This window comes from Bos indicus x Bos taurus, chromosome 14 (genome assembly GCF_003369695.1).
Source record: "Bos indicus x Bos taurus breed Angus x Brahman F1 hybrid chromosome 14, Bos_hybrid_MaternalHap_v2.0, whole genome shotgun sequence".
In the NCBI taxonomy this organism is placed as follows: Eukaryota; Metazoa; Chordata; class Mammalia; order Artiodactyla; family Bovidae; genus Bos; species Bos indicus x Bos taurus.
Genome location: NC_040089.1, coordinates 15,886,492 through 15,902,327, shown reverse-complemented (window position 1 = coordinate 15,902,327; position 15,836 = coordinate 15,886,492). Strand labels below are relative to the sequence as shown.

The following is a 15,836-nucleotide window of genomic DNA, read 5'->3' as shown; positions in this document are numbered from 1 at the left end:
TTGTACATAGTATAAAAGCTAAACACAGTGATTAGAGATATATCTTTTTGATGACTGCTTGCTGCTGCTGCTAAGTCGCTTCAGTCGTGTCCGACTCTATACGACCCCATAGATGGCAGCCCACCAGGCTCCCCCGTCCCTGGGATTCTCCAGGCAAGAACACTGGAGTGGGTTGCCATTTCCTTCTCCAATGCATGAATGTGAAAAGGGAAAGTGAAGTCGCTCTGTCATGTCTGGCTCCTAGCGACCCCATGGACTGTAGCCTGCTTACTTCTAACCAAAGCTAAATTATGTTATAAAATCTACTAATAGTTGCCCCTTAAGAAACCTAGTAATTCAGATGGATTTTAAAAAACTTCTTCAAGAAGACTTGGCCATTTACTAAATTTCTGATCACATGGAAGAACCACCCACAAGGTGTGTGTCACTTAAACTGATGAGAACATAAAATTTTGATATTTTATTTCATTAACTTGCTAATATAACAATACATATCACAAAATGCTAAGTGTGGCATTGGCTCTTTCTCATTGCAGTATTTTAACCAATATTTAGGTGTTTTTTTTTAAATCATAATAACAAAAATGAAACGTTACCTTTTTAACACCAATATGAACAGCTCTCTCTATTACGTCCTGTAAGTCATCTGCAAGAGATGAAGCCCACATTAAAATCTGGTAAATAAAAACTCACTTACCTATAATTTAATTATCCTATATTGAATACATAGAAATCACAGTTACTAAATCCAAGTGAAATCAATACTATTTGATAAGTGCTTATCATATAATAAGACCTAGCAATACCTTAAGAAAAAAAAAAAGAAACCCATATAAGGCAAAATAGGTGAACTGTACTTCTGTTTTGTTGATCAAAAGGGCGAAAAGTCTGTTTGGGTTTACGGTTTGCTTTTTTTTATTTAGAAGCTTTTATTTCAATGATAGTAAATGGAAACTATACTGATTTACAATAGGCCTGCACCTCTACCTGATACTGCTGTTAGTTTCTAACTGGCCCAAATCTTAATTTTCTCATTTAGGCACATCTTTATAAACTTTTTTGGACCCTGATATTCAGGGTAAGTTAACTTCTTCCTTGGGGCAGTTTAGTATGAAAATTATGTTCACTGGCTAGCTTCCTTTAACTAAAGGCCTCTAGACTCTCAGGCAACCTGTCCTAGCTTGAGACCATACTTTATATAGATATTTAAGTGAATCACAGTATAAGGGAGGGAGATAATCCAGAAAGTTGGAATGTACTGTATGAACATACCATACATTTCTGCCATCACCCATAGTCAAACACTAGATAAGGAGGCCTACAGTTAAGTACCAAATTACTCTTCCCAGACTGCTGCCCTGAGACACAAAGATGTACACTGGTATCCCCAGAAATCTGAAATGAACCCACACAAAAAGCAAATTAACAGATTATTACCTATGTGGTCCCACTGTCAAATTATAAAGCAATTCCACTATTAAAATTATAGGAAGCAGTTAATGGGACTACGAGAAAAGCTTCGTCCCACATACAGTAATATTCATCTAGTTTTCCATTCATCTATCAGCTGTTTTCACAAGATTAGCATTAAAAAAAACACAACCCCAAACACATCTAACCCTCAAATCCCCGCCCACACCAAATACTGGTCTTTGTCCATTCTGAGAGGACAGGATGTCCCAAGAGTGACGAAGGTGGGAGCCAATTCCCCTACAGCCTTCTTCAACCACCCCATCAACTGCTCTTCATTTCTCGAACTACCTTTCTTTTCCAAAGAGGTAATGCTGAGGTCAGTCAGAAAGGCTTTCTGAGAAGCCTGCCCTGGATTTCTGCGTCTGCTCCAGTCGTTTCACGATGAACCGGCTTGTATCAATGAAGCGCTCAACGCAGTTCACGAGACAGGCCTCAGCCCGGCTGTCCAACCTTGGTCCAGGCTTGTCCACGCACTTCTCCCAGCAAAGTTCCGTCATCTGGTGCACCAGCTGCTGGAAGCGCTGCTTCTGGGTCTCCACCTCGATGAAATGCCGCAGCTGCGGGTCGACTGCGCCCATACCCAACGCGGAGGAGGACGACGACGAGGGATCCATCCCAGCGCCGCCCCGCGGCCGGAGACAGACGCCGCGCCAACTCACGTGCCTCCGCGGCGGAACCGGAAGCACTATGGCTTGCCTTTTATGCATATCGTTATCTCAATTTCTATGTTCAAAGTTTTATACTTTATAACATTTTGTGACAATAGCTAGTTTACACATGTTCATGATCGTGGTTTACCAATATAGCTGATATGGGTTTCACTTCGTTTACAGTTTTATCCAAGACGCACAATAAATCCTTTAATATTTCAATTTTAAGGGTGGGTTAAGCTTTTTATGCTCTTGAGCCAGAAAATGTCTTCATAAATAGCTTAACAAAAGAAAAGTTTACCTTGATGCTTTTGAACCCCCCTATAAATTCCTCTGAACATAGGATCTGTCAAGTTGATACCAATATCTGTGGAAAGCAAAAACAAAACAAAACATATAATCATGGAGGGCCTCTATTTGAAATTTTTACTTTAAATAAAAGGTCCAGTTACTAACTTTTTCATTCACACAAAATCTAAGTGCCTATTGCTTGTCAGTCACTGTGCTAGACACTTGGGATACCAAGATGAAAGCCAGTAGTCCTGCTCTCAAGAAACTCACTGCAGAACTGGGAAGGCATACCCCTTAATAGCCAATTAAGACATTACAATTAGGGGACTTCCCTGGTGGTCCAGTAGTCAAGAATCTGCCTTGCAATGCAAGAGATGCAAGTTCGATCCCTGGTTGGGGAACTAAGATCCCACATGCCATGAAGCAACTAAGCCCACCAGCCCCAACTAGAGAATCCAGAGATTCAGGGTGCTGCAACTACGATCTGACACAGGATCTTAAATATTGAAATAAACAAGTTGATTTTTTTTTAATAAAGAAATCACAAGAAGATACTAGCACTGTGGGACACACAAGAGGACCACCCAACTTAGTCTGCTAGTTAGTCCAGAAAAAGCTTCCAGAAAGAAGCACTTCTTGAACTGAATCTTCAAGGATGAGTTGGGGAGTTACCCAGCAGAAGACAGGAAACTCCAGATAAGAGGAAGCAGCAGAAACAAAGCATCCGGGGTCTGAAATAGCACAGTGATCGTGAAGAGATGGGAGTGACCAGAAAAGGGCAGACTCAACCATGTTACAGATACTTGTCTTTAAAACACCAGATGCACCAACAAGCACTGATGGCTTGCAAGACTGGAATTCTGGACCTCTTGTTCTGGTGTCTTTGTAGAAGGTGGGATCTGAATGGGGCAAATGGAGTCAGGATAGTTCATCTGAAAACAGTCAAGAGTTCCTACTTGCAATGAAGAGAACCTGAATTAGGGTTATACAAGTGGAGATGCAGAGAGGGCAATAAATTATTGTCTTTATTCACCAAATAGTTATGAATACCAATACTATGCCAAATATTATGTAAAGAGTTAGGGGGTACAGAAATGAACAAGACCTGTCACTTGGTCCCAGCCTTCTAGGAATTTACAGTCTATATAGGAACTGCAAATAACATTTGTGATATAAAATAAAGTAGTTTGACAGAAAACAAAATTATGTAATACAATTATCCTTCAATTAAAAAAAAAATAAGCTGGACTGTAAGCAACATGAGGCAAGACGTGTTTATCTTCTTCAATGCTCTATCCCTAGAACCTAGCATAATGGTTGGTATATAGTAGGAGCTTTATATACTTTTAAGCCTATAAATAATCACTTTACAGCTTTGTGCTTCAGAGCGCCAAGAAGGAGCATAGTTTTGGCAAGAATGATGAAAAGGCTCCACAGAAGATCTAGATCTTGTAGAAAGCTAAAGCTTAAACGCTGACAGACAGAAAGGGCATCCTGCATACAGGGGTGTGTAGAAGTCTGGAAGAGATTCACTGTGCTGTAGAGGTTCACAGTGGAGAGTGATTTTACAGTCCCTCTCTTCTTTTAACCTCTCCCCTCCCTGCCAACCCCTGCCCCCAACATCCAGCAATGTCTGTATTCATTTCTAGTCGTCACACTGAGGGGAGCGCTCCTGACAGTTCCTAAGAGCCCCAGCTGGTTGACCCCCCAGGATCAACCTGAGGTTGAGGTAATTGTTATTAATTACTGCCAGCTGCTCTCTCACTGGTTCATCTGATGGGAGTGAGCACAGAGGCTACTAGATGGGCATCTTCTAAACCTCTGCTTTTCAAACCAGGGGTATTCCAGAGTATGTAACACCCTGAGATTTCCTGGAGTATCCATTTTACTTTGGAAAATCTTGGGGATAACATAGCCTTTAATTTTAGAAGGGCACTATATTATTTCAAAGTTAAACACAAGACATCCAGAGAAGTTCTGTAAATGCATCAAGATTTACATACCACTGCCACCACCCCTATCACCCGGAGGTATATCCTTCACTCTGGGTCCTTAAGTGACCTTTGGTGGGTGAGTTTTAGAGCAGGAGGGCTTCCCTGGTGGCTCAGCTGGTAAAGAATCCACCTGCAATGTGTAAGACCTGGATTCAATCCCTGGGTTGGGAAGATCCCTCGGAGAAAGGAATGGCTACCCACTCCAGTATTCTGGCGTGGAGAATTCCATGTACAGAGGAGCCTGGTAGGCTACAGTCCATGGGATTGCAAAGAATCAGACTGAGTGACTTTACTTTTTAGAGCAGAAACTCACCATCATTGAAAAGGGAGCTTCCACTCCATTCCAAATTTTACCACTTTGCAATGATTAAGCATAGATTCTTATTGCTATTCAGATTGAGAAGACGGTCACTTGTGGTATGATATGCAGACAATGTCACAGAAATTAGTCTCAAGTATAACCTAAGACACAATGTTGAAGTGTCTCCTAGGAGGGAGCAATATTTCCCATAAAACACAAATACTTCTGCTTCCTGCCCTCCTTCCCCAGATTAGAAACACAGGCAGCCATTGGTTATGCAATTTGAAAAGGGGGTAATGTAGGATTACAACCTGGGGATAGTTAGCTGTCCTAAATAAAAATCTAAGGTTGCTTTTATAACACTGGTTTAATTTTTCTATTATTAAAAAAAAAAAAAGTTGGCCATGCCGTTTGGCTTATGGGATCTCAGTTGCCCAACCAGGGACTGAACCTCAGCCATGGCAGTGAAAGCACTGAATTCCACCCACTAGACCACCAGGGAACTTCCTCCACTGGTGTAATTTTTCATGCAACTGCTACATGTAAAGCTTGTTCATGGAACAACTGTCCATGGGTCTAACAGGTTGTTTTCCAAAGTATTGCTCATGAATACTACAGGCAGAAATTTGTGTAGTGGGTCATAGGCAGAACTTTTTAAACGGCATGGAATAAACTCACATAACAAAGACAGAATGCATAGTATGATCCCATTTTTGTTATAAAAAGACACATCTGATATGTTTGCCTATTTTTATGTCTCTGTATAAATTTAAAAATTATGGAAGGATATAAACTTTAAACATTGTTTACCCCTGGAGAGTGGAAATGAAGAGCATACAGAAAGAAATATGTTTCAATTAAACCCACCTTCTGTAAGAAGTCTTTTCTAGCTTATCTGGTTGAGATTCCTTTATCAATTTTCTTACCACCTATACTAATATTACACATCTTTTACCCACTCATTCATACTTCCACTGAACAGTCACTGTACTAAATAAGCCCCTGGGAAACAAAGACAAATACCACAAATACCACCAAGTATCTGCCTTAAAAGAGTGTAGACTAATGGGAAAGGCAGATATATAAGTATTTTAATTATAAAATAATGTGGTAAAGTAAAGGGTAGGTAAAAATCAACCAGGCAAGAGGATGTCAGAGACAGAAGGGACATTATGGTCCCAAACTGCCACTCTAAAACCTTTTCAGAAGGAAGAAACAGCACCTCCAAGTGTTTACAGAGCATAAAAAGGATGCGGTTGGAAAAGCGGGCAGGGCCAGACCACAGAAAGGCTTTGTATGCTATTCTGTGTGCTAGGTCGCTTCGGCTGTGTCTGACCCTTTGTGACTCCACGGAGTGTAGCCCATCAAGCTCCTCTGTCCGTGGAATTCTCCATGCTAGAATATACTGGAGTGGGCTGCCATTTCCTTCTGCAATGCTATGTTAAGGCACTTCAACTATGCTGAGGACAGTAACTAAAAGATCTGAAGCAGAAGAAACATGTAGCTGACTTTTTATACAGACCACTCTGGAGGCTAGAGAAAGGATTAAAGAGACATAACTCGAGGCAAGGATTAAGTTTTTATTACAAATGCAAAACTTTTAAAAAGTGTGTTTCCTTTCTTTGTGGAGGGTTTCGTGGCTCTCACCCCATCTACCCCATCAATTATATCACAGATTGTAATAAAGAGGCTGAGAGACACTGCACCTGCAAAGTGTCTCCAACTTCTGAGGACCTACCTGTCCCCCACCCCAGGCTCTCCCACAGTATTTTAAGAAACCTCTTTCGTGGCACTTTAAGGTGCCACTTAAACACTCTCCGCTGCATTCGCTTTGACTGTACATACCTCTCCAGCCTGAAAACTAACTGTACCACTAGATTCTTTATAATTCCACATACTTAGCACAATATCTTTGTAAAAAAAATGCTGCCCAAAACAACTCTTAGATCTAAGTTTATAATCCTAACCTCTTTGAATGCAAGACATTTCCAACTGACCAGTAACTGTCTCCACCTGATGTCCTGTAAGATTCTCACATTTACCTAATACAAATGGATTTCCTTACGTCTCCCACCCACTTCAGGCTTCCATTTCATATTGAGGTATTTATCCCAACCCTGAATCATGTTTACTCTCCCTTACTTGTAAACTCTCAGCCACTAAACGCTGCATCTGTACCTCTGCCCCATTTCTCTCTCCCTTTTCCAATGCCCTTGCTCAAGTTCCAATATGCTTCCCTGCCTCTCCCTGTGAGCTACCAAACCTACACAACAGCTGTCATTTTCCCACTTCAAGTGGCTAGAAAGTTCACAAAGAAGGCACATGCCCTGCTTTACCCACTGCTGTATCCCACAGCCCAAGGCTCCCAATGTGAAACTGGCATCCAATGATTTGCTTAAGGAATGCTCCTTGTCAAAAGCCTCCAGTGAACCTCCACTCTATACACAGTAAAATTAAACTCAGCAACACATTCAATTCCCAAGTCAGCTTTCCAATCCTAGCTCACAATATCCGTGCCCTCCCCTCGCCCCCGCCCCCCACCTTTCCTGAGTGCGTGGTACTAAATGCGCGTACTCCTTTAGTTCCTGTCGAATTCTTCCTCTCTTGTTCTACCGATGCTGAAAGGTTAGTGTACTTGCCAAGTACACAACTTGTTTCTCTTCCCATTGTCCTCCAGTTTCCCCACCAGATGGTGATGCCAGCAGATTAAGGACAGATCTGTGTTCCTAGGACGATGCCTGGCCCACCAGAGGCGCTCAGTAAATGTTATATGAACTATGATACGAATACAGTGAGTGAACACGTCCCTCGAAGCCATACCCGTCCTCCTCTCCGCCAAACAAGCGGGAAGGGGTGGAAGGTGCACGTAGGCTAGAAGCGAATACAAAGTCTGGCTTTGAGTTTTTTAGTGGTTGTTCTTTTTTTCTTTTTATTGAATACAACAACATATTGGAAAGAGCACAAGTCATAACTGCGAAGTTCGTCAATTTTCACAAATAAGTACACCGGTGAAGCCAGCACCCAGACTGAGCACCAGAACATTACCAGCACCCAGAGGCCTCCCCGCGCCCTCTTGCGCGGAGTGCACGTTCAACCCGGCAAAGAGCTGGAGAGCTCACGTCCTGGGCCCTCTAGCAGCGGTGCGCGATGCCCGGGAATCGAAATGCCCCAAATCCTGGCAAACTCTTACCCACGAATTTGAAACGACTCATGACTGCAGCCCCAGGTTTGCAGCCCCAGGTTCTCCTCGGCGGAAGCGGAAAAGGCCCTCTATCGCCCCGCCCCCTCGCCGCTGACATCCGGTTTCCCGGGAGCCCCCAGGGCCGCTGAAGGTGAGCCGGCCATCATGGCATTTTTGTCGTCGGGGGCCTATCTGACCCACCAGCAGAAGGTGCTGCGGCTTTATAAGCGGGCGCTGCGACACCTGGAATCATGGTGCATCCACAGGTGGGAGATGGGGACCCAGAGTGCGGGGAGGTGACCCCGGGGGCTCCCACAGAGGCCGAGAGGCCCTGGTACCGGGCGGCTCAAGGACTTAGGGGACGGGGTGGGAACGCAGCTCCTCGCCCCCAAAGCCCGCCTCTAGACCCGGGTTCGAATGCGGAATTCATCGCCCACATCTGGGAGACCTTGAAGACTTGTTTATCTGGCTCGGGCCTCGGTTTTCTAATCAGGAAAACGAACGCGGTACCCACGCAGAGGGTTGCATAACAAGAGAAAGAAAGTACCACAGATGGACTGTGTTGTGCCTCCAGCGCTCACTCAATAATAGCTTCCTTCGTGACCGCGTTCCTAATATTGGCAGTCATAACAAGTGCGTTCTTTTCTTTAGTTCTCGCACCTCTGGGAGTTAGGGATGATTTAGCCTTATTTTATAGATGAGAAAAGGCAAGAGAATAACTTGCTCAAGGCCCTACAGCTGGTAAGTGGCCTAGCCAGGATTAAAACTCAGGTGTCTTAACTCTAAAGCATCATCACCCCCACCCCACCCCCATCAGCTTTCCTCTTTATAGCTTCATCCCACATAATTCTTTATCTCCCACATAATTTTTTTCTTTTCCTCTCTTGTCCATCTGGAACTAGTCTTAGAACACAATTTTAGAACCCAATCTTAAAACATGGATTTTTGTGATCTAAGTGCAGTGCCTGCTGGAGTAACAACCCAAGATGTATGAATGCAAGGGCTCTACTCCCTTAGCAGAATCCTAAGTCTAAGGAGAAGGGCTTCTGAGGAAAACTTCTAAGCTATAGGAAACTGAGTATGTCTGGAAAAGCTGTGAAGGGCATCCTTGAAGCCCAGATTTTATATATTTGGGATGATTGTAAGTCATCGGCTTACTTCTCTTTGCTAGGCAGCAGGATGGCCCGGTTCAAGGCTGTAGGGTTCGTTACTTTCCTGATTCTTTTTATTCATGTCAGAATTTGCCGTTCAGGTTCTATGCTGGCTGATGAATAAATAAATATTAACAAGGATTTTTTTCTCAGCTGTTGCAGTTTATGGATTAATGGGAAAGAAGGACATGTAAACAGCATAGAGAATTATCAGTTTTATAAGATGAAGGAAGTCAAGCCATCAAGAATTTAGGCAGTGCTGAACTACATCTGGGAATATTAATATTAGCTTTGGAGGAAAGGGTAAATGTAGTTACCATGATAACACTAACTCAGCGTTCCTTTAAATCTCCTAACGTCTCTTCTCTGTACTTTCCCGATTTTTTTTTTATTCCATTTGCCCTCACAGTGCTATTTGTTCTGCATGGGTCCATCCTAGACGCTTGATTATTGCTGTATATACACTGTGCAGCCTCATCTATTGTTGGGACTTGTCTCTCGAGCTGTATTTCCAGCTATTTGTTAGATTACCTACAGTGCTCTGAAGCTGAACTTACTTTTATTTTCACTACCTCATTTTGACTCTTCCCAAATTCCCTGTCTCAGCTAATGGCATTACTAGTAATATAGTCACTCAGCTTTAAGTCTTAGTAGTATTTTCGGGTGCTCAAAACTTACCCCTCTGCCAGAGTCATACACATACATACTTATATGCCGTGTACAACTGGACCTTGATTTTTGTAAGTTCTCGTCCCACTGTAATAATATTAGTAGTTGACATTGAGCACTGAGGATGTACCCAGCACTGTGTGAAGTGTGTTTATATGTTTTAGCTTATCACATCTTTAAGGACAGCCTGAAGATATAGATAATGTTATTAACACTTTAATGGAGGAGGAACCCATGGCCTAAAGACTTTAAGTAATTTACCCTAGATCACACAGCTAGTAACTGCAGAGCTAAGATTCAGTCTTAAGCAATCTGACTCCATAGCCTGCTCTCATAAATTTGTAGTCTAAATGTTTCTCTCCTGTCACCATCCGTCACTGTGGCTTGCTTCAGACCCTTATTATCTGTGGCCTGTATTATCAAAGCCCTGTTATTACTCAGCCATAAAAAAGACTGAAATAATGCTATTTGTAGCAACATGGATGACCCTAGAGATGATTATACTAAGTGAAGTAAGTCAAAAAGACAAGACTAATATGATATCACTTATATTTGGAATCTAAAATATACAAATGAATTTAATTACAAAACAGACAGACAAAACAAATGTATGGTTACCAAAGGGGAAGTTGGGGTGGAGGTATAAATTAGGAGTTTGAGATTAGCAGATACAGACTATTGTCTATAACAAGGATCTACTGTATGGCACAGGGAATTATATTCAGTATCTTATAATAAGCTATAATGGAAGAGAATATGAAAAAGTATATGTATGAATATGAAAAGTATGTATAACTGATTCATTTTGCTGTACACCAGAAACTAATGCAACATTGTAAATCAGCTATTGTTTTACAAATTAATTAAAAAAATTTTAAGCCCCATAAATGATCTCTGTATCTATAGCAGCCCACTCAAGTATCCTTGCCTGGAAAATCTCATGGACAGAGGAGCCTGGTGGGCTAGTCAATGGGGTTGCAAAGAGTCAGACACAACTGAGGAACAGTTTCACTAACACTTTCTAGAACCTGACCAGAACTTGCCTAAGGTCATGCAGCTAGTGTCAGATTCAGAATTTGAACCCAGGTGTGTTTTGAGCCACACTGTTGCCACCATGTTAATATCTGCCTTCCACATCTCTGTGTCCAGAGTTTAGATCAGTGTCTAGCACAAGGTAGGAGGAAGTTCAGTAAGTTGTCATTCAATGAATTGAATGATCCTCCTATAGAGGAGATGGGGAAAGAGGTTAGGCTGTGTTTATTAATAGGCTGTGTTTATTACTACAGTAGTTTTTTGCTGCTGGTGTTTGGGGGGGTACTGCCAAGAAAGCTGTCGTAATGATGCGGCCGCTCCATTGACAGGGTCCAGGGAGGGGTGGGAAGTTGCACTACTCACCTGGGAGGCATTAGTGGAAGTACCGCCTCTTGTCAGATAGTTCTACTGCCCGATTGAGTAGATTATATTTCTAATCTCCAAAACCATTTTGGTTTAAGGGATAAATACCGGTACTTTGCTTGCTTGTTGAGAGCCCGGTTTGATGAACATAAGAATGAAAAGGACATGGTGAAGGCCACCCAGCTGCTGAGAGAGGCAGAGGAAGAATTCTGGCATGGTCAGCACCCCCAGCCGTACATCTTCCCTGAGTCTCCAGGGGGCACCTCCTATGAGAGATACGAGTGTTACAAGGTAGGTGAGGACCACAGGTGTGTTGAATTTCAAACCTCAGCCCCGGAAACCACTCGCCTTTTTAAGAGCAGCTAGATTTCTTTTCTGACAGTTACACATTTTTTTCAGTGTCAAGTTTTCTCTCTCCCAGATGCCATCAAGACTTTTCTTTCCAAACTCAGAGCCAGGGTCTTGCAGTAAACTCTTTGACAAAGGAAAGTCTTTAAGGAATGGGTAAATAACTCATTTTTGGATCTGGAAGTTAAGCAGTTTCAATTGATGCTTCGTATTCTAAGTGGTATTTCCAAATAACGTAAAGCCACATTGGATGTTTAGAGAGCTCAGGTAGGGGAGGGACGATCCCAGTTCTCTTTGGACTGATCTTGCTGTTTTTCAGCCCTAGGCTGTTTCAGTCTAAGGTGTTCTCCTTTATTTTGGTCCTCTGCTGTATGGCTTAGTGTCAGAAGCAAGTCTGGTACTTAGAATTGTTATAAAAATGCATTGATTTTTATCTCCTGAGAAGGCCCTCCCTGTGACATGTAAATGTGTTCTGTGGAGTGATGCTGTGATTTCCCCTCCTGACAGGTTCCCGAGTGGTGCTTAGATGACTGGCATCCTTCGGAGAAGGCGATGTATCCTGACTACTTTGCTAAGAGAGAGCAATGGAAGAAACTGCGGAGGGAGAGCTGGGAGCGGGAGGTGAGTCTTGCCTATACTTTCTCTTTCAGCTTGTGTTCAATACAACATTTACAGCCACCTTAGAAATAGGTTAAACGTGTTTCCTGGTCTTCGGGCTTTTCTCTTCTTTAATTTTGCTTCTCCTTCCCCTCCATAATCCTTTGCTTGACTTTCCTCTACTCTATAATCTTTTAATCTCCTCCACCAGCGCCCTGGGTATTTTTCCACTCATGATGACTGATTTATATATGTATTTAAAACTTACTCATTTTTTGGCTGTGCTGGGTCTTCATTGCTATGAGGACTTTTCTCTAGTTGCGGCAAGCAGGGGATACTCTCTAGTTGCCACTTGCAGACTTCTCATTGCGGTGGCTTTTGTTGTTGTTGAGCGTGGACTCAAGGGCATGTCAGCTTCAGTAGCTGCAGCTCCCAGGCTCTAGAGCACAGCCTCGATACTTGCGATACACGGGCTTAGTTGCTCTGTAGCCTGTGAAATCTCCCTGGATCAGGGACTGAACCTATATCTGGTGCATTGGCAGGTGAATTCTTCACCACTGAGCCACTAGGGAAGCCCTGATTTGTATTTTAAAAAATTCAGTCTTGCTGTAGTGTGAAAAAGAAATTGGAGAGGGCATGTGGAGAAGGGAAGAGACCGGTCTGGGTTATTGCAGTAGTTTTGTCCAGAGATTACACAGCTGGCACTAGGATGGGTACGGTGGGTGTGGAAGGAAGCAGCTCCAGGATATTGTTTCAGGGATGTGATGAGGGATTGGATTGGGGTGGGGGGACTGTGTAGAGTGAAGGACAGGGGAGAATCAAGAATGATTTCCAGGTTTTAAGCTTCAGCATGTGGAGTTGCGTGGTGGTGTTTATTGAGATAGGGAAGAGAAGAGAAAACAGATGTCAGAGGACAATCAGGTGTTCAGTTTTAAATGTTTAAAAATGTTAAAGTTGAGAATGCTGTGAGACATCTGGTGCAGGTGTCAGAGGGTGACTTTGGATGTGCAGATTTGGAACTCAGAGGAGATTTGGGCTCAGAACAGAAATGGGGGCGTTATCAATTGTTTTAAAAGCCACAGAAGGGGGGGTGAGGGGCCTCTTCCCAGTTCCCTCTCCACAGCAGAGGAAGTGGATTAAGTGGAGGCTGGCGGAGAGCCACAGAAAGGTTTGAGATCCTTAGATCCAAGAGAAAGTGTTTCAGGAATAGTGGCCAGGGCCAGTCATCTTTGACGTGGACTAGAGTCCTGGAAATAATGTCAAAAGGTGTTAGTTACAGAAAAGGCATCAGTGGCCCTGACTTGAGCTTACCTGTCACACAAAGATTGATTGGAACCTGAGGAGAAAACGGAAGGGAGAGATGGCTCTTGAACATTTGCTGAGGAGAATGAAGAAATGGGGCAGTAACTGGAGACCGAGAGATTACTTTCTTTTAAAATAATAATGCATATGTGCTGGTGAGATTTGGGGTGAGGGAGAGTCTGGTAATGCCGAATTGAGATGGAACAGGTACAGAAGGAAAATTTTTAAGGATTCCGAGCCTGTGTGGGGGCCTTTGAAAGGAGAAGGGATTCTTCCTCCATTCTTATTGGACAGAAGCTGTAGGCAAATACTTTTGGGTTAGAAGTTTTGATAATGGGGAAATGACAGACTTTCATGTGCTGGCTTCTCTTTTTTAAGTGAAATAAGGAAAAGCCAGGGAGTGGGCAAAGCATGTTTGCAGAACATGGAAAGGGTGTGATAATTGTGGGCCAGAGGATGAGCTTGCTGGAGAGGAGCAGGAAGATTGCCATGGGTTGCTGAAGGCCCGTGTGAGCCTGGGAATAGATGCGTTGTGACTCCAGTTTGTTGCAGATTTTTTTTTTCTCTTTAGCAATACTAAGCTGTACGGGTGCAGGCCTGCAGGTAGACAGTGTGGCTATTCTCTGTCAAGAGCGACAAGGAATTGAAGTTTACTCCATAGGGAGTGATTTTCGTGATGGAGTCTAGTCTAGCTGGATCAAGTAGGGAGGTACACAGGAGACTCATGCAGAGAAGGGCAAGTCATGTGGGAGAACGTGTGAACTGGTAGCCTCTATGAGTTCAAGAAGGCCCCTTATTTTCAAGGGGCCTTTAAGTAAATGAGCTGGAAGAGGCCACTGGTTACTGGGATATTGGCTTACTTGAAATCATGATTTTGTGATCAAGGAGGGCAGTGTTTTCCAAGAAGTATGTGAGCATTTGGCAACTTGAGGTGTGTTTGTTCATGGAGAGCAGCAGATTCATTCTGCAGTTGACCGCTTTGGTAACCTCTCCCCAAAACCTTCCTCCTTTACTTATTCCATCGACATTATTAAACAGCACATGTCCTGTAGCCCAGGTTTGCCACAACCCAGAATTGGTTTTCTGTAGGGAGGTTCAAAAAATCATGGCTCTGGAATGTGGGTGCCTTGGGTCTCCTCCTCTGTTAGGACAGTGGTGGTCTCGGAGCTTCGCTGGAACAAGGCGTAGCTGGGCAGCAGAGGGCAGGACTGAACACGTTTGTACCTGATTGCTATTTGGAGGGCTTTTAAATTAACATCCCTAGTGTATTCAAATGGAGGTTTCTTAACAGTGCTTTTGGAGACCACTTTGCAGAGATACGAGAACATGGAGGGTGGTCAGGTGAAGGGGCCATAACAAGGGGAACTTGGAGTAGTAATTGTCAGGGTTTCGCTTAATGAGTAGGCAGTAGGGTAGGAGGTTTTGTTCTCAGCTTTGCTGTTTTAAGAATGGGAAAACCTTGAAGGAGAACAGCTTTTGTATCCGAGTTAAAATATGGGCATAAAAATAATGCAGTTCTGTATAAACAACCCTTTTCTATAGTGTCACGTGACACAGTAGAAACACCGCTGACACCGCTCCACAGCAGAGGTCGGACCTTCAGTTCGACTCCTTTTCTAATTGTTCTTCCTTACCCCTCTTCTAGGTGAAGCAGCTGCAGGAGGAAACCCCAGTTGGTGGTCCCCGAACTGAAGCTTTGCCCCCAGCCCGAAAGCAAGGCGACTTGCCCCCTCTGTGGTGGCATATCGTGACCAGACCCCGGGAGCGGCCCATGTAGAGAGAGGAAGATGCCTCACAGTCACACTCGCAAGTGAGATGAGTTAACGGGACACACACTTGCCCTAATAAAATAACTCCACCTGTATGACTGATGTGTTCTTCAGAGCAGTGACATGCCAGGCGACTGGGCTGCTGTCCTTTTCTTAGCGGTTACACATATAAAGAAAAGTATGTGAAATGTAGTCGGTCAGATGTGTCTGTTCTTCCCCATTAAGTCATATTGATAAATATGCTATCAAGGGAAAACTATACAGCAGAACCAGATACAAGATTTACTTGAATAAACTTGAGTTGAAGGCTTCACTCAGCTGTAATGAGTGGAAGGCATAAGAGGCTAAGAGAAAGCACACCAGTAGTGAGGGTGTAAGATAACTTTTCTGTCCTAGATTCCACTCATGGAATTTTAGCTTTGATTAAGGGACCACTCTTAAGAAGCACACATTCAGCAAATAAGCATGCAGTTTATGGGGTTCTCAGGATTGGAGTTTGGTGTCTGGGGTTAAAGCGTTTGATCTGAACGGCACTTTTGTGACAGTCATTTCAAAGGCAGTTTCCCAGCTTTGCTCCCTCTACTGGAGCTTGGATTGTCTGCAGACACAAAGGTAAGGGCGGCAAAAACGAAATGAAGTGTTTGGTTTTCTTCCTAAAGGTAAAGCCGTTTTAGAAATCAACCGAACCCTGCTAGTTGCGGTTCTTAGTAACTCA

General features: G+C 43.3%; 2 protein-coding genes and 1 pseudogene across 6 annotated transcripts in view; 1 reads left to right on the top strand and 2 right to left on the bottom strand.

Annotated features, from left to right (window-relative positions):
- The window catches only part of TATDN1 (TatD DNase domain containing 1), a 31,510-nt gene extending 23,529 nt beyond the window's left edge, over nucleotides 1-7,981 (bottom strand). For 2 of the 4 annotated variants that reach the window (XM_027560884.1, XM_027560885.1), the window contains exons 1-3: nucleotides 7,900-7,981; nucleotides 2,425-2,490; nucleotides 597-646 (exon numbers count right to left, since the gene is read on the bottom strand). In XM_027560884.1, the coding sequence (XP_027416685.1) occupies nucleotides 597-646; nucleotides 2,425-2,490; nucleotides 7,900-7,921 (138 nt within the window). In that variant the 5' untranslated portion in view covers nucleotides 7,922-7,981. Of the gene's footprint in view, nucleotides 1-596; nucleotides 647-2,424; nucleotides 2,491-4,417; nucleotides 4,515-7,899 lie in introns of those variants that run through there. The other 2 variants (XM_027560887.1, XM_027560888.1) reach the window with 2 other exon arrangements.
- LOC113904121 lies at nucleotides 1,771-2,418 on the bottom strand (annotated as a pseudogene).
- Nucleotides 7,808-15,313, top strand: NDUFB9 (NADH:ubiquinone oxidoreductase subunit B9). 2 transcript variants are annotated; one of them, XM_027560890.1, is made up of 4 exons: nucleotides 7,808-8,041; nucleotides 11,204-11,396; nucleotides 11,961-12,074; nucleotides 14,998-15,313. In XM_027560890.1, exons 2-4 carry the CDS (start codon nucleotides 11,271-11,273, stop codon nucleotides 15,127-15,129), a joined length of 372 nt encoding a protein of 123 aa, XP_027416691.1. In that variant the 5' UTR covers nucleotides 7,808-8,041; nucleotides 11,204-11,270; the 3' UTR covers nucleotides 15,130-15,313. The 2 variants fall into 2 exon arrangements, with proteins under 2 accessions (XP_027416691.1, XP_027416690.1); XM_027560889.1 differs by having other exon boundaries at nucleotides 8,003-8,156.
- Nucleotides 15,314-15,836: the final 523 nt, after the last annotated feature.